Raw genomic sequence first — 23,321 nt, 5'->3', positions numbered from 1 at the left:
AAATCAAACGTTTAAGGAAACATCTCCTTTACCATGTCAATGTAATATTTCATTGAAAACGAAAATTCTCTTAAACTTCCTCTGTTTAGATTTCTTTTAAAGTAGACATTCTCAGTGCTGCTATATAAATATACGAATTCGCAGGCAACTAACTGTTCCTTCTGTTTTGGAATTATTCATTTCAACATATTCATAAGCGGATGTCGTCGTAGTGGATTGCCGGAGAGTAAAACTCTTTACGAATTTTTCGGTTTCTCTTTTTTTTTATCATCAAGACTTTTTACCTTCTCATCATTGGAATAGAGCAGTTCCTCAATATATGATGAGAATGGAGTAGTTCCTCAATACTTTATATTGCGACTTACATCGAAAGCTTGAAGCTAAAGCTAAGGGTTTTTTATGCTCGTAGCAAATAGATTCTCTTTATTCACTGCATTGGAAATTTATTTAGGAGTGATGTGCAGTAGAAGTCCAACCTATTGTGGTCATAACCTTTGCTGCTGCGCTTCTACCAACTGCTATCATGAACTGCGTGATCACTTCTTTCGAGGCATTCTTCAGCTTAAAAAAGGTACTGAAAGGATTTTCCTGGATTCGGAAAATCCGTAACTGGAGCATCTATCAAGACAAAATGTACAATTTCTTTTCCAAATGTAGATGAAATCTTTGATCCCAGGTGTAATTTGTGATGTGTATCGCCAACAATGGATAGGAAATAGTCGTTCTAAAGGTTTGAACAGATCATCCTATCCGACATTCGAGCAGCTATACAGACGCACCGACTGTACCGCATGTGTCTCGCTGGTTGATGAGGAAGGTGTGGAAATGACTTGTACGGAAGATGTTCGTAATGCATGTCGTGGTATGGATCTGTTTGTTGGAGGCGCTGTTGTATGCAGTGGAAACGGTGATTGCTGCTGTCAGGTGGATATTTGTTGATTTTTTCCCAAAATAAATATGCTATAATGGATGAATCCGAAGAGCTGCATCTAAAATGCAATCACTTTTTGATATCATTAAGACATGAGTGTAAGTATACCAAATGCTCACTCATCCTTTATATTTCAGGGAGAAGACTGTTCAGAAGCATTACGGAATTTCTATTCAGGTCATCAGAAAGTGTTAGGAACACCGCGAATATTTGCATCATTAAGTGGTGGTCATTATCTCAGTACCAATCCACTAATCATTGCCGCTTCTCTATCCATGATTGTTCTTTTAAATCTGTGGCTTCGTTCTGTTTTACAAATGTCCTCCACTGCAACATTCGGAGGGAACAGTTTGCATCCAAAATTTCTCTCCTTATTTCAGTTATAAATCTGACTTTTTTTGGTTAAGAGAAAACAATTCATTGATGAAATATTACAATGCATACTGCTAAGAGGAGGCATTTTGAAACTACAAATGGCGAATAACGAATTATTGCACGACTCTTCGGGACTTAATCTCAGACGCATTAGATGTTGGTAGTGGATAACTCACTTTTACAGTTTTAGTTCAGAATATAAGCATTGTATTGCACTTGAGGCATCTTAACAATTCTGAAATAGATCATTTCCGGATATGCTGACCAGCTGACCAAATATTTTGATCAATAGTCTACCAAAGATATGCCAGTGGTTCTTAATAAAAACGTGCCTGACAGGGGGTCAACACTCATCGAAAATTTTCTCGTGAGCCCCCCCGTAATCTACGATTTTCGCTGAATAGCATCGTGACATTTAGAAAAAAAAAGAAAAATAGTCACTGAATTAGAAGTATGGAAAGAAGAAAATCGATGTTCTTCTCCTTATCATCAATCTTTCTTTTGTCAAAACTTCAAAAACTTGTCACATGGAAATGATGTATTCCTGAAAAGAACTTGATAATATGTTCCAAATATGAACGAAATGATTGGTCAATACACAATTCTTCAGAAGCACAATTTATTTCTGATTCTGTCCACTTCTAATGAACCGTAGCCTTCTGACAATCTCTGAGCAATGTGAAAAATGCTGACGTGAGAATCAGGTCGATCGAAATGAGATCATGAAGTGAAGAGACCGTATCAACCGTAAATATATAAGTACTTTTCCCAATTTTCTCACTTCAGTTGTTCTAAAAAAGAATACATTGGCATAAATAATATTCTAAAAATGTTGGGAAATTGAAAATGGAATCAGGTTATTGCTGAATATATTCTGGAGACCATAAGGGACTCAACTCTTTTATATGTTGGAAATGTTGACTTTAGTTGGAATTGAAACAAACGATTTTTACTGTAAACTGACCTGGTTCATGGACATTATCACACAGCTTTTCAGTCATATAAGGCTATTCCGAACCAAATAGGTCATCATTATCCACAAACCACACAAAGCTCAAGTACCACAGTTTTCAGGAAATTGTTGAAAAAGCCAACCGAAATGGAATTCTTATAACAATTTGATTGCATTTCTGAAATATCAAAACACCGATGTAATTCTCGAAAAATCGTTACCATCAACTTCTCTATGTACATTATGTTATGCTTTTTTTTTATCATCGATTGTCCCACTTCAGCTCTCGAATTCTCGAAGATTTTTGCCTTTCCAAACTGCGAAATTCTCCCAAATTGTTTTAATTTACGTAAAACAGTAAGAAAATGGAACCAATCAGCTAATCAACTAAGATTTTAAACGTAAATCTTGACAATGTTAAATTTTTTCCAGGAATAAGGGAGGAGATGAGTAATCGCATCCAGCATGAATACCGCCATCCCAGTACATTTAACCTTACTTGAATAACCTGCCAGATTCAGGTGACACGAGACACAGAAAAAGCTACACACAAAAAAGCTACACATCCTAATGCTATTATATTTTATTCATTCAACAAAGTTTAAGTTCATTTGAATTTCTACACATTTATTCTAAATAATATATAAATAATATTTTAACACATTCATTCTTTTTTCAAAAATTATTCTCCGAAATAAATGCAATGCAAATGACTTGCTTCTTGGTGACATTAATTATAGTTTGTAACCTACGGAAACAAAAATGTTTTCGTTGTTCCCTGCTCCTTTGACGCTCCATGAGAATCTGATCTCGAGAAATGAGACTGCCCTCTTCTTCATTGCCATGCTAAAGTGATCCAATAGCGCTTTCTAGTATTTTAACAAATATTCTTCGTAGAAGAAGAAGGCAAGTGATGGGTTCTAATATTAGAATCTCTATTTCATAAGTAACATTTAGCCTGTCACATATCAAATGTTCTATTGTTCAGTATTTATTGAATTATTAACAACAATCATCATATGCTCACTTTCTATCTTATTTTCCCTGTATCAACTGAAATTCATGACTGATTTTAGTTTTTTTACAATTTATTCATTAAAATTTTAGAAATATAGCAACCACAGCTAAACCACAGCTAAACCACACACAGCTAAACCAAAGTATTCACCAGATAATTCACTTTGATTATCGAACGACTTTCTACGACATGAGAAAAAGTAAGAGATCACGCAACTTGCGCCAAGACAGTTTAACTTTACTGTGTGAGCAAGTAATTTGATCGCCATTGCAAGAATTTTCTGAGCAATCTTTACGACTAAGTAAGCTATCTCTAACTTACCTAGACTAAACTCCTTAACTTATCTACACCATATGTTTGATATTGGAATATTTTGTACTTTAGAACATATCCATATCATGAAGAAATATGAATAAATAGTGCCAAAATTGCTATTATTTTGCTACTTCTGGAACCATCAAAAGAGTATGACCAAATTATCAGGAAGTGATCAGATTGATAAGGATGAAGGAATATAGACAGCGTTAATTAACAGAAGTTTTTGGGCAGTTAAATAGAAAGATTAAAGCTTTGTACTTCAACAATTTTTTTTTCTTCAAAAATATAATTTTCTTATATAATTTATATATAATGTATATAATTATATAATATAATTTTCTTCAATAATTTCCTTTGCTGATTCAATTGCAACCATGATTATTTTCAAAAAATATTCGATCGGAAGTAAGTAGAAACAAAAGAAATAGTTTATAAAAAGCTATCTTGAAAGTAATTCAATGCACCTGACGATAACTTACACTGGTGTCTAATGTTTGTGATTTTATATGTATTAAATTCATTTTGATTATCTAATTAATTTACAAAGACGTTGTATTTTGAATTATCAAGTCACTGTTTTGTTATCACTTGCTTTTCTCCTCATTATGATTTATAATAATTATAGAATTAACATCAAAATTATTCCCGCTATGTTAATTAGTTTTACAAATTTCCACGGCATTTTTTCCGTCCATCTTATGCAAGCCAAAATTTCTATAAAATAAGCACTTCTAAAATATATAAAATTTTCAAAAATGCATTAGTGATGAAACTCAGACTCAATTTTATTTATGATATAAAAATGAAGAATTGAAATAATTTGCCACTTGAACTGGACATGAAATATCCCTATAATATGAAAATAGTAAGGAAAGATTTTTAGGCTCGAAAAATTATTGGTCCAAACGTTCAAAAAAAGTATCATGCATTATCAATCATGAATTTCTAGAAATGGCCATCTTCCATCGGATGGTGGTAATACGAATTTGAAATCATATTGTGGTACTTCCTCGGGTTGTTGTATTCCACTTACACTCAACAAATCTTCAACAAGGCATTTCATATAATATTCAACTGGATCAGAGTTATAAGATAAATAATTTTTCCGTTTATCTTAAAACTTTGGAACGATTTTCCTTTTTTGTTGAAAACAATAAATATGGTTGATTAAACGGCATTGATTAATATGTTCTATTTGTAAGTCATTAAAACTGCTTAAGATTTAAACTACTCAAATCATTCGTACCGTCATTCATAGCTACTAATTTATCACCTGAACATATCTTTCTGATCTAATCATGATTGACCGAACATCTGAATCACGGACTGTAGCAAACTGATTTACAAACGTACAATTTTCATTTATCAATAAATTGAGAAATTTGGGATATCGAAGCGCAGCAGCCCTATATAGTTCATGTAAATTATCTTCAGTTATGCAATCCATTTCATCAAAGAAACCTTCCTCAAAGGGAAAATTGTGTTCACCAATTCGATATTCCTGCAAATTCCACTCATATTTCTTTAACTAACAAATGACATGTGACGAAAAATCTAATAATACTGCTTTAAAGTTCGATCAAATGAGGAGAGCACATCTGAAATTTGCATTATTCTCGAATTCCCATCATCTCTCCATCATATTCAAAAAAATACAAGCTCTCCTGCTATTGACAGCTCTAATAGTTCTGTTTGAGATTTTTAAATGACAAGTAATAACAAACTCGCATAATCATGTAGTAATCGAAATGGGAAAGGCATCGTTGCCACTTGAAAATTGCTTCTGATACACCTTCCATGAATTTCGTACATGACCAACATTGCGACGTAGCTTGATCAGCTGGATCAAGTGGATAAAGATGTCTGAAAATAACTAATGACTTGATTTTCATAATTAAATAGCTTTCGGAATGTTCCCACGTTCCCACGTTGCATGCGACTGCACAACTACATGCAGCATAGAAATATAGTACGATGGAGTGTCTAAAACGGATTTCCTGGTGTCTGAATCTAAATAAAATAAATGAATGGTATAAAAAAAATGAAATTCAATTTCCATCACATACCTGATCTCTTCAAAGTTTGTAGCCAAATCTTCTCTCAAATGTTCCAAATTTCCCTTTGTAGAATGGTACACTGCACGACCTGTCAGAAGGTTTGTGCTATCATCAAAATCGAGTAGTAAAATGGCTGCGACATAATACTCGTCACCAACTGCGGGTGATGAATGTACTGTATAACAGAGACCATTGAATACCTTCATAAAACCACTCTGTAACGGTGAAGGAAAAAAGCTGCCCTCTCTTGACTTCATGCCACATAAGTAGCATAATTTATTTATTAATATTCACTTCAGTACCTTTTCTGCCATTTAACATATCCGTCGACCACTATTCAGTGAGAAATCTTAAGGTATAAATGCATCATCCTTTTTCATTTGATGGGTTCGATATCGTTGATCTTATTTGCCCTATCCTATCAGTGGTATAATTTTGTCATTTACAAGAAAAAAACTGTAAAACAGGAGCAGTCGGCGGAGCCAAAAAAGTTCAGTGAGTTGTTTTAATTTTAATTTTTATTTTTTTCTCAGATAAATGATTTGTTACGCAAAATCAATTTTTAATGCCGAAAGTGATGAATCATTTACCCAAATCCAATTCCGCCAAGTTTTCAACCAATCTTAATTTCAATGCTTAAATGTTGCACACAAAGCCCTTTGTTGTAAATTTTTTGTAATCTGTTAATCAAGCTTACACATAAATATTGAAATATTGTAAAGAATCGTTAGTCTGATAGTTAAACCAATGTGTCTGGGATGTTGAACTACTTCCACTATATAAGGAGCTGGAATTACTCATCTCGGGGGAGTCATTACCAAATCCAAAAAGCTCGAGCCGTCACTCAACCCGACAGCTCCTGCAGTTTCGCAATTCGACAGTTCACGAAGTTACTCAATTGGATAGCTATCGCAAGCACTCAAGGAAAAGCATGGTCAGCCACTCAGCCATGACAACTGTTCAATGGCAGAGAAGCGGTAATACGACTGTTCAACAGCGCTAATACTTTACTGTGTACTGTTCATTTCGTCCCTATCATTGTTTCAGTGCGATACTGTACCATATCGTATAACACCAATAAATGTTACTACTATCAATGCTGCGGAGTTAAAACAACAAAGTTAAATCTACAAAATCATTCCCCGACAGCAATCATTATTGTTTCAGTGCGATACTGTACCATGTATAGCTTACTTACTGTAAAGAGGCTAATAATAAATCAACGAAGGAAATTCCGTCAAACCATTGTTTGCATGCAGTTCGCAGCAACTTACGGCATGGTTTCCGTCAGTTGATTAGCTTCATGTTTAATACTGTATTATTACCTACTGCATTAGTCTCATCATTGTATTAGTTTGCTGCATTAGCCATTGCTTATTGTGCAACTCTATTGTTGTATGCATTACTCACTGTATTACTTTCATAACTTACTGTATTAGCTTCGTGACCACGTATGAGAGCTCGACAATTTAATTCTCGTAGTTTCTCTTTCAATGCTCTCCGGTTGAAAAAATAAGATGCACCACGTTCGGAAGGTGAATATTTCGATCTGAAGATTGAAAATACTTTTGCATAACTGTAATGTGACATTGAGAGTATCACGCTAATGGAAAATTCCTACATTCAAAGCTATCGGAAGCAAGACCGTTGAATATACACATGCATAAATTAGTTTGCATGGAGGGTTAGTATCGTTCTTTTATTATAATCCCAAGTTTTTCAAGCACATGTGAACTTTTCACCTGTCTGAATAATTTTACTTAATATCAGATGCCATTCAATTTGGAAGTCTCAAAATTCTAAATTCTTGAATAGCGAAATTATTGGATGCTGTTCACACTGAACAAAAACATACGTTATTTCCTTAGATGGATCAGCCCATAGAATATCTGTCATAATGCTTATGTGAAAGACATTTGTTTCTGGCGCGAGCCATGTTAACGGACGTGGTATCTGAGCAATGTCTTCTCTCGATTTTATAAATTGCGAGATACCACCATGACAAAGTAAGACTTGATCTAGAATAATTACTACAATCTGCTTTTTTTTAATCTGCTTTATGCCTCATCTTCTTGTGGTCTTTTAAGGACAATACTGTTAACATCGGAAAACACAGATATTTGTAATTAATTACTTAGGCATTTATTAGTTGCACTAGTAGGCGCTTTTTGATGAAGTTTTGGGCAAAGATTTTTCAGAATCTATTATTTGCTATTTTAATTTCCAATATCCTTTCCCTTATTGGGTTGAAAAACTCTCGACCATTGAAGCCAGCAGAAACTACTAGTAATGCACAACGAACAAAATTTTGATATGTACATGATAAGCAGTACTATTCCTACTGACCTGATAATATGGCAGCAAGTGGTAAGTGATCGAAAACAAAATTGATATTAAACAGTATCAGATTCTTATTAGCATTCGGATAACAACGCTCAATCTGTAAACACAAATCTCTTATTCAATTAATCTAAACTGCTAATGCGAACAGATATTCGAAAAGCGTCAACACTATTCCGCCAAGAAATGACAATTTAAAGTGTTCAGTCGCATTTTACAATTCAGGACGTGAGGAGTATTTTCCAACATGTCGTGAATGTCCGGCGAATAGATACATTAAAGGACGGAAGTCAAATAATTAGGAAGAGGGAGCCTAAATCAACATAGTCATGAAATTCACATTGCAAAGAAAAACACACGCACATTTCGAATCAACCCACGTTCCTCATCTTCATTTGCATAGCACTGACTCATCGTTTCATGATTACCACGCAGCATGTACATTCTTTTCGGGTAGCGTAATTTCAGCAGGAAAAGCAATAAGACCATTTCGAGGGAGTGCTTCCCGCGATCAATGTAATCTCCTATTGATAATTTCGATTCAGATCTTCACTTTTACGTTAGAAAAGTAGAATTGAAAGGTGCAAAATTGTTTTTTTTTCTCGATTTACTTTATTAAGAAGTGTATAATGCATTATGATTACTTGAAGAATGGGTTTTAAATTGTTTGAAGGATTGGAATTTTAACACACACTATATTTCACAGCTAACCGAGAAAAATTAAGGTTCGCTCGGTAGGCCAACCGGCGTCCTTTATTCCTCTGAATAAGTCGTATAAACTGCCGTGTAAATCACCAAATATAGCAACGCCATCCGGGTCATGAATGTATTCCAATGTACCACACTCTCTCAAGAGATCAACTGTTTTGTGACAAATCTGTAACGCGCGAGACTCCTCCATGCAGCAATGCCTTTCTTGGATAGGTTGTTGTTGTTTTAAAATAACCAATATTGGAAAGAGTATATGAAGACACTCGAAAGCGACATGTACTCAAAATGTCCGATAAGATCAACAAGGAACAACGTTTACAAGCTATGTCCTAAGTGATCCATTTCTGCGACCAGCAGCAGTAAGTATAATCTTAAACTTCTCAAACTACTAGTATAAGCAAACTTCGAGAAGCTACTATTTATAATTTCTTTCTCTCTCACTCTCAACTTCAAAATGAACCGATCATTCGTACAAAGAAAAGCTTTTCCAAAGTGATCAATTCACTAATGGGACGTTCTCCGCCGCAAGCATTCAACATCCCATGAATAAGCTGATCAACTTCCTCCTGCTGCAATGGAGGACATGGCAAACTATGCTGGATTACCGAATTTCGTGACATTGGCTTTAGCACTGAAATTCTGCAAGACTTTACTGCTTGCATTTCAAAGCTACAAGAATTCAAAACTTTTTTTAGATTTCAGTGGCCCCTTGACTTGGCGATGTCGATGTCTATCTTTGGCTCCAAGATTTATTCAGTTTTCTTTTAAAGACACATATTATAGTTTCCAAATCTAATTTATAACCTGTTTCTCCGGCCTGGACGAATGCAAGGATCAAGGTATTTGACAATAAAATACAGCACAGAATTATATGCCTTAGACAGTTACAATAGATGGTTTCAACTAATTAAATTGAGGTATGACAAGAGTGCTCGCAAATCTGGCTTGCTACTAAATAATCGCAAATAGCCTGCCACTGCGGTCGCACCAAATTTTCTGTGACCTTTTAAAAGAATGTTAGAATTTAACCGTTTAATATAACGAACAACCACTACAAATAATTCATTTTATCGAAGTGTCCGCTTATAAGTCTAAAATCGATTCTCAAATATTTGAATATTTTTGGATGGGAGAAATTTGTCAACGATTTTTTTCTTTATGGATTGTCTTACTGTTCGGAATGTTCTTCGACTTCTCAATTCTAAGAAACCTTACAATTTAATTTTGATTTGGAAAAAAAGAATGAGGGACACAGACACCCAGATAGCTAGCGTTCTGCTCAAACACGTTGACTTCAAGAAGACCGGTATTTCGTGGTCGGCCGCGGAGAGTTACACACTACCGTTTTCCGATTATTCCGTTTGGCTACAGTTGAAGTTGCCTTGCAGTGGTTTCTTCAGCAACTTCACTTCCTCAATGTTTATTCCATCCTAAACTAATCCATTCAAATTCAACAGTAGCATACGTAGTCAAATAGAAGTAACACGTAATCGTACGACTGTTACACCACGATGATGTCATCTACATTGTAACGACGTCATATTTGGAGATTTCGACGCATATGTCTTTCTCGTTATCATTATTGGGTAAATTGCTTCCTACTGTTTACATAAATTGCTTCCTACTGTTTACAATTATGTAATCTAGCGTGTTTCCACTTTTGTTTATTCTACGTACTTCTTAGGCATCTTTTTCATCTACTTACTGTACGGGTAAGATACTTCAAGAGGGATCAACTGAGTATTTCGTGTTATCTGGCAGTTCCTCGACTGTATAGTGTCATTACATTCCATACCTGGAATTTAATTGCATTTCAAAAATTTAGTTGTGAAATGAGGTAGTTTTGTTATCATGTAATTCGTAGATTTTCACGGATTCAGGCACATCTTTATTGTCACTGCTTCTGGCTGGTTATTTGGCTCGGAAGTATGGATTACCTCCTCCAGCACCTAAAATTGCTGCTATCGATTTGGGCACAACATTTTCATCAATCGGCATATATCAGGCTGTCACTGGGGCGACAGATATAATTGCTGATGAAACGGGACGACAGAGTATTCCAAGTGTTGTTGCATTTTTGTAAGTTATCGTTAACATTCACTTTTGTCCTTTTTTTAAACTGCTAATCAAATTCTGTCCCCTTTCATTTCCTAAAATCACTTTTAAATGTGACAGGCCAAATGGTACTGTGATAGTGGGTTCAAAAGCTGTTGAACAGCAAGAGCACAATCCTTCACGAACAATATATGATGCCAAACGTTTCATTGGCAGAAAGTTATCTGAAGACGACCCGCAATTTCAGGTGACACTTTCATATCGTTCCTTATAAAGCTAGTATGAATATTCTATATCTGATCAGTTTTACAAGCGTATTTAATGTTTTATTATATCGTTCTTTCCATGATAACATGGGAGATAGCATAAAAAGAAGTGTGAGCTAAAAAATTGGTTCGCATTCTTTTGAGAAAACATTTAAAATCTTAGGATCGTTTTGCGATTATTTTGTAAATAGGGGACATTCCGAACTATAAGTGTTAGCTATAAGTTGTAGGTGTTTGATTTTCGAAGTTTTTTTGCAGGTTGATAGGAAACGATATCCGTTTAAAATTGAGTTAGACGTAGAAGGGCGAGCATTGTTTGTTATACCATTGGAAAATAATGTTATCAAGTAAGTTCACATAAGGCAGAAATTTCTCGAAATCCGCAACCGTGATCTAAAATGAAGTATTGCTTGGAAAAAATCATTTTTATATTTTGTAAAATTTTTGCTTACTCTGTTGAAATTAGAAAACTTCCATAGCTGGCTAATCTAAATACTTCATTTTTTTTTAGAAAATTAAGACCAGAAGAAGTTGGTGCCATAATAATAAATTATCTTCGAAAAGCAGCCGAGAAGAAATATGAAACAGAAATCATTCGGGCGGTTGTCTCTGTCCCAGCTGAATTCGATGATGAGCAGCGGAATGCTACTTCACTAGCTGTTGAAAAAGCCGGTTTGTTGTCAATCACAAGAATAAAATATCATCGAGCCCAACGTTATCTGGGATATTTTGACTTTGAAATTCATTATATGAAGAAGGAATTTTTTTTCTTATACAGATATTTTTTTGCTAATTATAATTGATTTTTAGGAATGGAAAGTCGGCGTGTGATTAGTGAGCCAACCGCAGCTGCCCTTGCTTATGGTTTACATAAGAAAAAAGACGTTCAATACATTGTTGTAGTCGATCTAGGTCAGTTTTTTTTATTGTAAATAAACTCGATTTTTGTACACTAGGAATACTGTGCAACATGCTGCGCTTCAGGCATTCATTTTTACTGGATTCTTTTAAGATGTACATTGAATACGTTTTTTTCTCCACACATTTTTTTTAATTCGTTGTTCTGTATTACCATGTTTTTAATAAATAATTTTTTATCTAAGGTGGCGGTACATTAGATGTCTCGATATTGTGGTTGCAAGGAGGCGTGTTTATGACTGTAGCGATGGCTGGTAACAATAGACTTGGCGGGCAAGATTTTAATGACCGTGTTCAGAATCATTTAATGCAGGTCAAAATGATTGGATATACTGTTTTATATATTTTTCTTATCCACGCAGTCGTAATTTTGATAGTTTTGAAATTGAAGTATATAAGGCGTTTTATATGCAACAAAATGTTTGGACTTTGGAATGTTTGACTTATCACTGTTTCCCAAGTTCCAGTTAATATTTGTTTCCAGTTAAAATTGACATGTACTGTTTCTAAATGTTTTTTTACTAACAGTTGGTTATAATTGTATGTTAGACTTCTTACCTGTACCTTCTTCATTTACAGCATATAAAAAAGAATTATGGCAAAGTGCTTGATGACAAGGAAGATATCCAACAGTTACGACTTGCAATTGAAGCTGCGAAAATTCAGCTTACTGCACTTCCCGTCACTAACGTTGATTTAAATTTACGGTCACTGGGAAAGATGCATTACAGAGTAATGTTTATAAGGTTTTGAAATTATTTAAAAGTCCAACTTTCAAATATTTTTTGTATAAAAAAGAAATTAAGTAGTATTAATTAGTATAATCTTCATTTCCAGCTTACACGCAACGACTTCGAATTTTTGAATGAAGATTTGTTTGAAAGTATCACAGAACCAATAGAAGCAGCATTAAATGACGCGGAAATAAAGGCATCCGATATTGACGAAATTGTACTGGTTGGTGGTTCAACTCGCATTCCACGTGTGCGTTCTGTTGTTGGTCGCTATTTCGGGTAAATTTCTCAATTCCTGAAAACACACTTCATTGTACGAAATTGAACGAGTGAAATTAACATAAAAGAAAGAAAAATCTACACATAGATTGTCGTCTCGGTAAGAGTTAAAATAAAAGCTTAAGGATTGGATGGTTTGGTCCGGTATCTATGTAAATCAAGTGGAGTCATGCTTAGCTCATTTGTCTTCATTCTGAATAAATCGTTTGAAATTCGAAACATTGGCGTTCTCATTTGATTGCTTTTAGCAAGGCACCAAATCATGGTGTTAATCCGGAACTGGCTGTTGTCACTGGTGCTTCCGTACAAGCCGGTGTAATTGGTGGCGGTTGGCCTCTTCAGGTTAGTCTTTAATCTAACATACTTTCGGACCGACTAAATAACAGACTTATTGCTTAATCTTACAGTTTAATTTTTTACTTGTTATTAGTGCAAAAAGACTGTCACTGTGCATCCTAATACATGATAGTACTCCGGATTATATTTCGGCAGGTAAAATTATATTTCAGTTTCTTAAAGTTACGCAAGCATATTATAAATACTCATGTGGATTCGAGTGTTTAGGTATCCGCTATAGAATTACCGGCGAGACGCAGGAAGCATCACATCTTCACAGGACAGAAGAAATCAAACCAGTCCGCTAAGCATTCTCAAGGATGAGAATTTCTGATATTAGGAATTCATATTTTGAGAATGCGCTGTCGAGAATGTAGATGTATTACTCGTTGAGCTTGCAGATTTTTCAACCTTTCCATAATTGTGCAAACAATTTCTGTATCTTGGGCATTAGTGAACTTTGTTCTTTCGCGTTTCTACAGTGTATGAATTTCTACTCATGTTAGAATATGCTATCAAAACTTCAATGGTGTTTTTGTTGGAAGAGGTTGTTATAAAGCTTTGGTGGGTATTTTATAAGAAATTATGAACTGTTTAATGATTGATTATGTTTTAGTAAAAGAAACATAATTTATTAATTTGATAAATTTCATAAGTAAAATTTTATTAAGATGGTGTGCAGCATGCAGAGCATAGCATGCTATGACCATATTGCGTATTGCTGTTAATCGTTCCGTGTCACTTTTTTTTTTGCCTTGAGGTTCCTTGGTTTTCTGATTCTATGTTTGATGATGTTATTGTAATCAAATTTATAATTTTATCAGTGCAATAAGTGCCAAATCTACATGATTGTTATTTTCGATTTGCTTACAGAACAGTTTTTTTTTAGCCTGGTACTATTTAGATAGTTTAGTATATAGCTAGATCTGGGTTTCATCAGTCTTCTATTTTATAAATTAATTTGTCAACTTCAGGGAAAAAACTGACTTTATAAATTAATGCTTAATTATACTGGAATTCCTTATTGAGCATTTTGCTCTGTCAAAGTTCTTTTCTTGGTTTTTTATGGACTCTTTCTAGACTACTGGTATAGCAACTAATTTTTATAAAAGGAGATATAAAAATTTAATTTTAAACAAAAAAGTCAGACATTAATGTTGCGAAATAACTCTCCTTGGAAATGGGCTAAGATTTCAGTACGAATAATTTTAACTCTATTATGTTAAGTGGTCCGAGATTTTGCACAGTACTAGTTACGTAGTTCGTCCCTCATCTTTTCTGTTATTCCTGAAAGTATTGGTTCGTGATATCAGTTTTACAGTTGTCATTTGTTTGTGGAATAAACTATGAATTATATAATGAAACTATGAATTAAATTATGGTTTATCTTTCCACATTCATCCTACCAGAGGTGACTACACTAGTGATAATTTACTAAGAATGACATGAATATGTTGTGGTTATTTGGTGCTGTCATTACTAGTGAGCTAATTCTCTGATGTAAGGTGTTCACCGGACATATGTCGTTGAATGTATACTGATTTTATGTAGTGATTTACCGTAGAAGGAAGTTACACTTATTGTTTAATAACTTTTATTTTTTAATGCGAGTGTAATTCATATAAATGATGAACTTGTGGAGATTAGTGCGAAAGGAGAATTCGCAGCACTTTTGTGCACATCACATAGCAAAGATTTAATAATTTAGGAAGACTGAATGTAATTACCAGCGACACATGAGTAGCACAGAAAATAGAACCGAATGGATTGCAGTGGAAAACGACGGTATACATGATGAAGAAATGCGAGAATTGCCGCAGAAGAAATTCTACCGACAAAGGGCTCATGCTAACCCGATTAGTGATCATGAATTCGATTATCCTGTTTTTCCTGAGAAGTATGTGAACTGTGAATTTGTTGATTTTTCTTACCCACCAATTTTTTTGACTCACTGCAGAGTATCAGTACGGGCGTATAGTAATGGCTTATGCAGTATTGATAAGTGTATTTAAGATCTCAGTTCCAGTCAGCGACCTATTTCTAATTGATTAGGCTATTGTTTGTTCAAATCACATCTAAACCGATTTTACTTTGAATTGGGATAGTGCGATGAAAAAATTTGTTTACATATTTTTCAAAAAAATTGATCAACCATATTTCGAGCTTGTTACTGCGCTTTTTATCCTTAGTGTATTTCCCGACTTTAAAACTACCTTAGCCTATGTAAGATAAAACTGTTTCATATAGGCGAATTGAATTAACATCATCTTGGCAAAATTATTGGTATGACTGTCATTTCTAATAAAATGAATCTTATTAGTAGTACGAGAAACCGATTTTTAAGGATGGATTGGAAAAAATATTTTGGGGACTTTAGCGAAGGACGTCAGGTAGAGTTTGTTGATGTTGGTTGTGGCTATGGGGGTTTGCTAATTAAGCTTTCTGCTTTGTATCCGGAAACTCTGATGGTTGGATTGGAGATTCGAGTGAAAGTATGTAAGTTATCAAAATATGGTAATAACTAAATTCTATTTCGAGTTAGTTGAGAATTTCTGAGATACAATTTCTCTATTTCAATTGACTTTTGTCGTCAAGTAGTTAGTTAAGGTATTGAGAATCCCAACTGTTGGAACCGAAATTTCTGATGAGAAATGTAAAAATAGGTAAGACTAAAAGAGCAGTGACTGTACTAGCTTACGAGGAACTTTACTGTTTCTTATTGATTTCAGAGAAAACGAAAAAGTGAAGTATTTTAGGCGGAGTGAGCAAGATGAAATTATTTTATTTTATTGATTTTGCAATGTTCGCATTTTTTTGCATACAGGCGCAGGAATCTTTTTGTTAAACCTTCTCTGATTCACAGGTTAGCGACTATGTGCAAGACAAAATTCGTGCCCTACGCCTTCGAGAACCAGGAAATTACCGAAATGTGGCATGTCTTCGAACGAATGCAATGAAATATTTACCAAATTACTTTCGTCGACATCAGCTTACTAAGATGTTTTTCTTGTATCCAGATCCGCATTTTAAAAAAGCGAAACATAAGTGGCGAATTATTACACCAACTCTACTAGCTGAATATGCTTATGTTTTGAAACCAGGAGGTAACAGCTTATTCATTGAAACTTCAGGTGATTATTTTGATTAAAGTGTTGGAGACTGCTCTATTTTCATCAGGATCGGCAAATATATGGCTGTATCCGATCCCTGCTTTACAAGATCATAATTGATAAGGCACACGAGTTCTTTCTTCAGTACTATGTTGTGAAACGAAGGCATTGCATAACTTGATTTAGTTTTTCATGCTTTGCTCAATTTCTTAATTTTAGCGTGTTTTAGTATCGTCGAAAAATCTGCCTAAGAGCACTCTGAAACTGTATTTGGCAAGTTTTTGAAATCAGTGGTGATCATAAGTTCCTGATTCAATAATTTAAATATTTAATTTCGTTTAGCAGAGCTATGCACTAGTGATCCAGTTTTTTGCCAAAGAAAATGAGACGGTTTTGACCATTGTAGTTTTAAAAAAACCAACTTATACTTTTAAGGATTGATTTATACGATAACGGATGTTGAAGAATTACACATCTGGATGGTAAAACATCTCTCTGCTCATCCTTTATTTGAACGTCTAACCGATTTAGCAATGAAAGCGGATTCAATCGCAGAAATGCTTTACGACAGCACAGAAGAAGGACAAAAAGTAACACGTAACGAGGGGTCGAAGTGGCCTGCTGTATTTAGACGGTTACCTGACCCTGATTTATCGTCGTGACAGTAATTATTATGTTTGCAAGATGAATCTTGCAATATATTTCATTTTTGATGATATATTATTAATTCTCGAAGTCTGGCGATTAGTGTTCAGTATCTGGAGGAGAGTCATTGGCAGTGAGCATTTGTGGTTGTAGCATTGATGATGATTTCTGCATGCTAATCTTTTCTCAGATGTAATTGCTCTTTTATTCCTTTTCGCTTGTTGAACAAGTAAGTAATAAGTCGTGGAATATGGAACTGAGTGCCCGAAAACACTTTATTTTAATATTTTATGCTTGTTCCATCGTTGCTATTACTGTTCTTTTCGATTACCTTGTTATGATGTATCCATGTCCTGAACTTTTCGAAACCTTGGAATAAAGCTGGATTTTGCGAAATGAATTTTATCCTGAGTAATCAGTGGCAACTACATTCCAGTTTACATTTTCGATACTTTGTTTCTCGAAAATGTCAAAAATTGTTTATTTTTACAACTGTTTACAGCGAGATTTCTGAGTCCATGGGTTACAGTCCACTTCAGCAAGCCCGTACGTTTACATTTCTCAGTTTCTGCTAAGATTTATTTAAAAAGACGTTTTAGTACCAATCTGCTAAAAGTTTACAATTTCAATTATGTATGTTTATTCCGAGAGTGCTTAGTTAAAAATATGCGGTATTTTTGTTTGTTGACAGAATACTCCACAGTGAAGGACTGGATAATTGGAATTGGCGCGTTGATTGGATCTGCGTTGTTTGGATATTACATTGGTATGCATCTGTCAAAAAAGAAAACACGCATTAATAGTAAAATCAAACTTTCCATTGATAAAGTAATTTTTGTACTCGCAATTTTTCAAATTAAGTCGTTGCAAATACAGTTACAAAATATCATTAGCTCAAATAACGGGTGCATTTAATTAAACGGCTTGAGGCAATATTGTTAATCGCGTCTGAGTTGTGCAAAGAGAGCTTGCTCTTCATGTGTAACTGACGTAGTGTCGACGTTGGCAACACTCAGGTGTTCCTGACTTTGGTACTAATGTAGCAGAAAAACTAATCTCAAAAAAAAGAAATGCATACTTTCTATTTCAAGGTAGCGGAAACGGTTGATTTAGAAGACATTGGCGAGCAAAAAGTGTTCTGTCGATGCTGGAAGAGCAACAATGTTAGTTTGCAGTAGGATAACTTTACTGAATTAAGCTTGTTAGACATGATATATTCATCCTCGGTTGCATCACTTCTCATGTAGTTTTTTTCTTCAACAATAAAAGAATTCTGTTTATGAAAGAAACACTCCTTGAGTTTGTCGTTTTCTGATTGTTGGGTCGTCCTCGCTTGGAGTACGGTAAATATACCGTTTATAAATGTTTTAAAAAACGTAACCCTCACCTCTCTTTTATTACACTTCGATAATCTATTTGTATATAACAGCGGCAAAGGATAGACCAAGAAAAATTACTAAAAAGAGCAGTCCGTAATAAATGGGTTTGTCGGCTACAATTTCATAAAGCTTTTTTAATATTGCAACCGTTATAGAACTTAACTTAGTGTTAGTGGCATCAGTGTGCTTGATCAAAAACAGTTTTTTTATGGTGGGGATGTTCTAGTTTGTATTGTACTTCAGCGACCTATCATTATACGCCATATTGATTACTCCCTGATTTTATCAGCTGCTCTTTTACTTGATGTCACTACCCTTCGATTAATTCACGATACATAGAGCACATAGGCTCGGTAGTCCTTTGTTTATAGAGGATGCGACTTAATTTTGATGGACACTTTATTACAGTGGCCTTATTGCGATGGAAGCCATAACAAGCACAATCAAGTTACCGGTGACAATGTCGGACCGCTCATTGTAAAGAAGACTCGAGCATAAAAAACCAATGATTCCTCAGTGTTTCAGTGTATTTTACTTATTCATCATCATTTGTTGGAATTCTCATCGTATATCGTTGAAAATTAGTATTAATAGCAGTGTGGTATGGAATGTGTTAACTTGTTTACTCTTCAGTCTCTTGGCTTCTCTGAAAATGGACTTCAACTGCATATATAATGAATTGATATCAATAAATCTCTTATGATCACTTGCATTAACCATGTTATACATGACACATAGATCAACAACAGAAAGTCACTCAACGCAGGACTCTCGGAGAAGAGTCCCCAAGATCTGTTGAGCCCTCTCGCCCGTACGCTGCCGATATAGGATGCCCCATTGTTGTGCCCATTATGTGTCACAAAAGGCTTGCGGGACAGTTCTCGTTTCATAGTGATTTCAAAGGCGCGAAATTGGTGACCAAATTTGAATGAATGTTCTCCCAGTGAGTGCAGGCAAAGGATAGAGAGGCTCGATTTTACGGTTTGACGTATGGTAATGAACGAAGCGGAAAGAGCGCGTAACATCTAAATAGCAGGGAGCAAAGTTGTGGTGAGACCTGTCGAGGACTGAAGTTGTTTGATTGAGTATGCCTCAGGTAGGCTATCTAGAGATTGGAGGTTGGCTCTTCATGCTCTAGTAATTGCTCCGTGGTTTGTCGATGTTCTCGAGTATATCTGTGCACTTCCTCGAAATCCAGAAAATATCCCATCCTATGAAGTTCGAGGATGTTTGCATGGTCACATCGCTTGCTATTCATTTGCAAGATTTAGTAATTGAATTGGGCTTTTTCGTTGATTTTGTAATATATCAAACTCTAAATTCAAATGACTCATCACTTCAAATCTCGATGCAAAATTTGCAAATTTTGCAAGAAAACAAAAAGAAAATTTTTTTTTATTTATCAACCATAAATAGGTTAGTCGGTTTTTGCCTTAAATTTATTCCTCTTGCAACTCTCCTGGGAATGGCATATACGGTTCTTTTGGTGTATGGGTGACCAGCATAGCTATATTCTTTGGGTGTGCTTTACTTACCCACAGCCTGTTTACTTGTCATCGTATTCCTCCATAGTTCTTTAAGAGTATGTTGTTAATTTTCGAGAATCTTTAGGTAGACGAAAAATTATGTTTTCATTTTATCGTACACTGCTAATATTATTCGTACATCGTTTTTGAATAAGCAATTAAATGGTACTTGAAAACAGTACTTGGATTTTCATATTGACTTTATATATTCATAAATGAAGTAAGATTTCGATGAAATTTTAACTCTTTATTGTGATTATGGTTGCGAAATTCTAGCCAGTTTCTGAATGTTTAAAATATATTAGCTAAAAAGTGGAATAACAATGTTTACCAACGGCCTTGTTTTTGTTCGTTCTTCCTTCAGCGCTTTTTCAGTTGAAGGTTAAATGAATTGTTTTTGGTTGAACTGTTATTGTATGACTAGTAATTTGTTTTTTTCAGAAATAACAATTATTAACCATTCACATCCTCTGCAGTACAAAGAATGGACAAGGAAGAAATTAGTGCTTTACAAAATTATAGTCGAATTGAGAAAATTGGCGAAGGTATTTTTCTGAAATTTCTCATCATAAAATCACTAAAAATGTCTGAATTGATAGTGATTTAACTACGTGCCAGACATGAAGATTTGAGTAATTATAGGATTACTCCATTTTGCTTGATTGACCAAATCTGTTATATTATGATAAATATTGATGGGTCGAACCATGTACTGGTTTTAGCTGTACCCTTTCCGACCTTCTGATTTCTCTGACTTTCTATTCAGTTGTGTCAATATTATCCAACGCAGCTTCTTCTGTACTCCTATCAATTTATGGTGTAATATTTAAAAAGTGTATGATTTTTCTTTCAATTTGGTTTTTTACAGAATGATTTTGCGAAAACAAATTTCTATAAAGATATCAAGTACTTTTAGGAACATATGGAGTAGTTTACAAAGGTATCGACAAACGATCAGGGAAGATGGTTGCAATGAAAAAGATTCGTTTAGAAAATGAAGATGAAGGTGTGCCAGCAACAGCAATTCGAGAAATTTCATTACTTCGAGAATTAACACATCCAAATATTGTTGCGTTGGTTTTTCGTTGATACATATTCTTGGGTTTGTAAAGATTTGGTAGACGAAGTGAAGAATGAAACTACATATTTCGATAGAGTTTATGTTGGGTAGGAAATATTTGTTTCAGCGCCAAAAACATTCGTCGCCGAATTTCGGATGTATTACCTTAAGGGAGAAAGTCCATTTTTATCCGGTTAACACATCCAGACATCGTTGCTTTAGTTTTTGATTGATACATATAATCGACATTGGTCGAAATTTCATATTTTTAGTCTTGAGGAAATAATACTGGAAGAGAATCGATTATACTTGATTTTTGAATTTCTTTATATGGATTTGAAGAAATACATCGATACAGTTCCTGACTGTGAGTTGATGAACAAAGAACTGGTCAGTGAACTTTTTACAATTTCCCTTCCACAAGTGGATATTCAATAAAGTGGGACGAAGACTATGTATTTGTAGCAATGGTTGTGATATGTTAAATGAACTGAATAGTAATTATAAATTATAAGTCGTTTAGTCATTGCAGCAAAAATCTTATTTGTATCAAATATTGCAAGCCATTTGTTTTTGCCACCAGAGGCGTGTTCTCCATCGTGATTTGAAACCACAGAATTTGTTGGTGGATCAAAATGGTGCCATTAAACTTGCAGATTTCGGTCTTGCAAGAGCTATCGGTATTCCGATAAGGGCTTATACTCATGAAGTAGGTTACTTCATTTTTAGTTCTTATTTTTAGTAGTCAGGAAATTTATCGTGAAAATATTCCGATCATAGTATATAAAATTGTTCTCTTCAACAGATTGTTACTTTATGGTATCGAGCTCCTGAAGTACTTCTTGGCGCAACTCGTTATTCGATGGGAGTTGATATATGGAGCATCGGATGCATTGCTGCTGAAATGGCGACAAAAGTACCACTATTTCAGGGTGACTCGGAAATTGACCAGATTTTCCGTATTTTTCGGTATGTTTTCTGTATTTATATTGATTTTTCTATCTATATTTTCTGTTTTTTATTCTTTCAGAATAATGTCGACTCCTACCGAAGATATTTGGCACGGAGTTACTCAGCTACCAGATTTCAAGATGTCATTCCCTCAGTGGAAGGAAGATGGCCTCCGCAAAATTCTTGACGCTTATATGGATCCCGAAGGCATTAAGATTTTGCGCGTAAGGATTAATCACTAGGATTTGGATGTTTGAGTATTTCAGGTTTTAATAATTTACTTTAGATGGAAATTACTTTGAAGTTTGCATTTACCGTACGTTCTCAACAGGACATGCTTACTTACGATCCAGCACGGCGAATTTCAGCGAAACAGCTGTTGAAGGACCCTTACTTTGATGATGTTGATAGAAAGAAACTTCCAGCTGGCAGTTATGATGGGACGTTGGTTTTACCGCCTCGATATATCTGATTTTATCCTAGCTTCTTTTGTCCTAAAAACTGACTGTGCTTTCAGTTTATTCTATTCGTTCTTGGTCATCACTGTTTCATAAACCATAAAAATATAGTGTTTATTGATAAATGTTGAGCATTGGCTTCATATGGTCTTGTATTTACCCAAAGTTCTGATTTATTTGAAAAAAAAAGTGGTTACAGTAAGTGTCCTTCATGCATTTTAAATTTTGCTTCAGCAGGTACAAGTGCAAATTATTGTCGTTTTCTCCTTCTTAGAATAGAATAAACAGGTTTCTTTAACTGACCTTTCTCTCACGTTTTGTTTATGGAATATTTGTATATTTTATTTATGGAACAGACTGTTGCTAGAAATGGCTGAACTGTCAGGTATTCATATACTGATGAGTCTTGCTTTCCAGAAGAAATCCTTTCCAAATTCTACAAACTTTATAGAGCATGATTTCAAGTCTTGCTCACAACAAGCGATGTAGTAGGGATGACGCAATAAGGTGCAATGACAAAAAGTGGTGCATGTTCATTACGTGTGGGGTCATGCATCGTGAAGGAATGGGATTAGATTTTGATGTTCTTCCCATAAGTCTTCTAAGCAATAAGCAGTTTTAGAAGGTTCTTTTTGTCCTTTCGTTTTAGCGATTATTTAGGCAGATGATAAGTGCACGTATAGCACGTTTGGGATTGCATTAAAAAGATTTGCATTTGTGTTGGTTGACAGTGAATCCCTCAAAGTAGTGACTGATGACATATTTGTGCTTTGGTTCCGTTACACCAAGTTTTTCTTCGTTTTTACAGTATTCAAAATATTAGGAAAAGTGGGCGACACCAGTTCTAGTACTACATTGATATCGCTTATCTCTAGCCGTTGTGATACAAAATGCTTATCACT

At 34.8% G+C, this 23,321-nt stretch overlaps 8 protein-coding genes across 8 annotated transcripts; 5 read left to right on the top strand and 3 right to left on the bottom strand.

Annotated features, from left to right (window-relative positions):
- Positions 1 to 84: 84 nt before the first annotated feature.
- LOAG_00688 (hypothetical protein) lies at positions 85 to 1,317 on the top strand (the record flags this gene model as incomplete). The annotated part of the gene is made up of 4 exons (XM_020445514.1): positions 85 to 250; positions 452 to 571; positions 677 to 924; positions 1,069 to 1,317. The coding sequence occupies exons 2-4, from the start codon at positions 457 to 459 to the stop codon at positions 1,315 to 1,317; spliced, it is 612 nt and encodes a 203-aa protein (XP_020304036.1). The 5' UTR covers positions 85 to 250; positions 452 to 456.
- A 3,208-nt stretch (positions 1,318 to 4,525) lies between these two features.
- On the bottom strand, positions 4,526 to 5,857 carry LOAG_16620 (hypothetical protein; the record flags this gene model as incomplete). The annotated part of the gene is made up of 4 exons (XM_020449271.1): positions 4,526 to 4,707; positions 4,948 to 5,095; positions 5,319 to 5,457; positions 5,661 to 5,857. 4 exons carry the CDS (start codon positions 5,855 to 5,857, stop codon positions 4,526 to 4,528), a joined length of 666 nt encoding a protein of 221 aa, XP_020307237.1.
- Positions 5,858 to 7,025: 1,168 nt separating this feature from the next.
- LOAG_16619 (hypothetical protein) lies at positions 7,026 to 8,892 on the bottom strand (the record flags this gene model as incomplete). Its single annotated transcript, XM_003136227.2, has 5 exons — positions 7,026 to 7,200; positions 7,507 to 7,669; positions 7,998 to 8,091; positions 8,355 to 8,515; positions 8,703 to 8,892. 5 exons carry the CDS (start codon positions 8,890 to 8,892, stop codon positions 7,026 to 7,028), a joined length of 783 nt encoding a protein of 260 aa, XP_003136275.2.
- A 259-nt stretch (positions 8,893 to 9,151) lies between these two features.
- LOAG_16618 (hypothetical protein) lies at positions 9,152 to 9,322 on the bottom strand (the record flags this gene model as incomplete). The annotated part of the gene is made up of 1 exon (XM_020449270.1): positions 9,152 to 9,322. One exon carries the CDS (start codon positions 9,320 to 9,322, stop codon positions 9,152 to 9,154), a length of 171 nt encoding a protein of 56 aa, XP_020307236.1.
- A 774-nt stretch (positions 9,323 to 10,096) lies between these two features.
- LOAG_00686 (dnaK protein) lies at positions 10,097 to 13,770 on the top strand. The gene is made up of 11 exons (XM_020445513.1): positions 10,097 to 10,288; positions 10,583 to 10,781; positions 10,878 to 11,004; positions 11,282 to 11,370; positions 11,535 to 11,695; positions 11,834 to 11,935; positions 12,127 to 12,254; positions 12,521 to 12,673; positions 12,779 to 12,954; positions 13,203 to 13,296; positions 13,519 to 13,770. Exons 1-11 carry the CDS (start codon positions 10,264 to 10,266, stop codon positions 13,612 to 13,614), a joined length of 1,350 nt encoding a protein of 449 aa, XP_020304035.1. The 5' UTR covers positions 10,097 to 10,263; the 3' UTR covers positions 13,615 to 13,770.
- A 1,124-nt stretch (positions 13,771 to 14,894) lies between these two features.
- On the top strand, positions 14,895 to 17,457 carry LOAG_00685 (tRNA (guanine-N(7)-)-methyltransferase). The gene is made up of 4 exons (XM_003136225.2): positions 14,895 to 15,187; positions 15,635 to 15,782; positions 16,154 to 16,394; positions 16,836 to 17,457. The coding sequence occupies exons 1-4, from the start codon at positions 15,027 to 15,029 to the stop codon at positions 17,060 to 17,062; spliced, it is 777 nt and encodes a 258-aa protein (XP_003136273.1). The 5' UTR covers positions 14,895 to 15,026; the 3' UTR covers positions 17,063 to 17,457.
- Positions 17,458 to 17,469: 12 nt separating this feature from the next.
- LOAG_00684 (hypothetical protein) lies at positions 17,470 to 19,131 on the top strand. Its single transcript, XM_020445512.1, has 4 exons — positions 17,470 to 17,591; positions 17,737 to 17,873; positions 18,137 to 18,208; positions 18,833 to 19,131. Exons 1-4 carry the CDS (start codon positions 17,564 to 17,566, stop codon positions 18,920 to 18,922), a joined length of 327 nt encoding a protein of 108 aa, XP_020304034.1. The 5' UTR covers positions 17,470 to 17,563; the 3' UTR covers positions 18,923 to 19,131.
- A 1,303-nt stretch (positions 19,132 to 20,434) lies between these two features.
- Positions 20,435 to 22,518, top strand: LOAG_00683 (CMGC/CDK/CDC2 protein kinase; the record flags this gene model as incomplete). Its single annotated transcript, XM_020445511.1, has 7 exons — positions 20,435 to 20,495; positions 20,867 to 21,023; positions 21,283 to 21,400; positions 21,543 to 21,719; positions 21,816 to 21,979; positions 22,041 to 22,185; positions 22,293 to 22,518. The coding sequence occupies 7 exons, from the start codon at positions 20,435 to 20,437 to the stop codon at positions 22,431 to 22,433; spliced, it is 963 nt and encodes a 320-aa protein (XP_020304033.1). The 3' UTR covers positions 22,434 to 22,518.
- Between the last annotated feature and the right edge of the window lie 803 nt (positions 22,519 to 23,321).

This window comes from Loa loa (genome assembly GCF_000183805.2).
Source record: "Loa loa unplaced genomic scaffold supercont3.10, whole genome shotgun sequence".
Classification (NCBI taxonomy): domain Eukaryota; kingdom Metazoa; phylum Nematoda; class Chromadorea; order Rhabditida; family Onchocercidae; genus Loa; species Loa loa.
Note: the sequence above shows the minus strand (reverse complement) of the source record. Positions and strands in the feature narration are given on the sequence as shown.

Excerpts from the sequence above, each read along its gene's own strand:
- LOAG_00686 (XM_020445513.1), top strand. The coding sequence starts at position 10,264 with ATGTCTTTCTCGTTATCATTATTGG. Across the intron at positions 10,289-10,582 it reads TTTCTCGTTATCATTATTGG|GCACATCTTTATTGTCACTG; the intron begins GTAAATTGCTTC and ends TCACGGATTCAG. Across the intron at positions 12,955-13,202 it reads GTTGTTGGTCGCTATTTCGG|CAAGGCACCAAATCATGGTG; the intron begins GTAAATTTCTCA and ends GATTGCTTTTAG.
- LOAG_00685 (XM_003136225.2), top strand. The coding sequence starts at position 15,027 with ATGAGTAGCACAGAAAATAGAACCGAATGGATTGCAGTGGAAAACGAC. Across the intron at positions 15,188-15,634 it reads TATCCTGTTTTTCCTGAGAA|GATGGATTGGAAAAAATATT; the intron begins GTATGTGAACTG and ends CCGATTTTTAAG. Across the intron at positions 15,783-16,153 it reads GATTGGAGATTCGAGTGAAA|GTTAGCGACTATGTGCAAGA; the intron begins GTATGTAAGTTA and ends TCTGATTCACAG.
- LOAG_00684 (XM_020445512.1), top strand. The coding sequence starts at position 17,564 with ATGGGTTACAGTCCACTTCAGCAAGCCC. Across the intron at positions 17,874-18,136 it reads TCAAACTTTCCATTGATAAA|GTAGCGGAAACGGTTGATTT; the intron begins GTAATTTTTGTA and ends TTCTATTTCAAG. Across the intron at positions 18,209-18,832 it reads GATGCTGGAAGAGCAACAAT|TGGCCTTATTGCGATGGAAG; the intron begins GTTAGTTTGCAG and ends ACTTTATTACAG.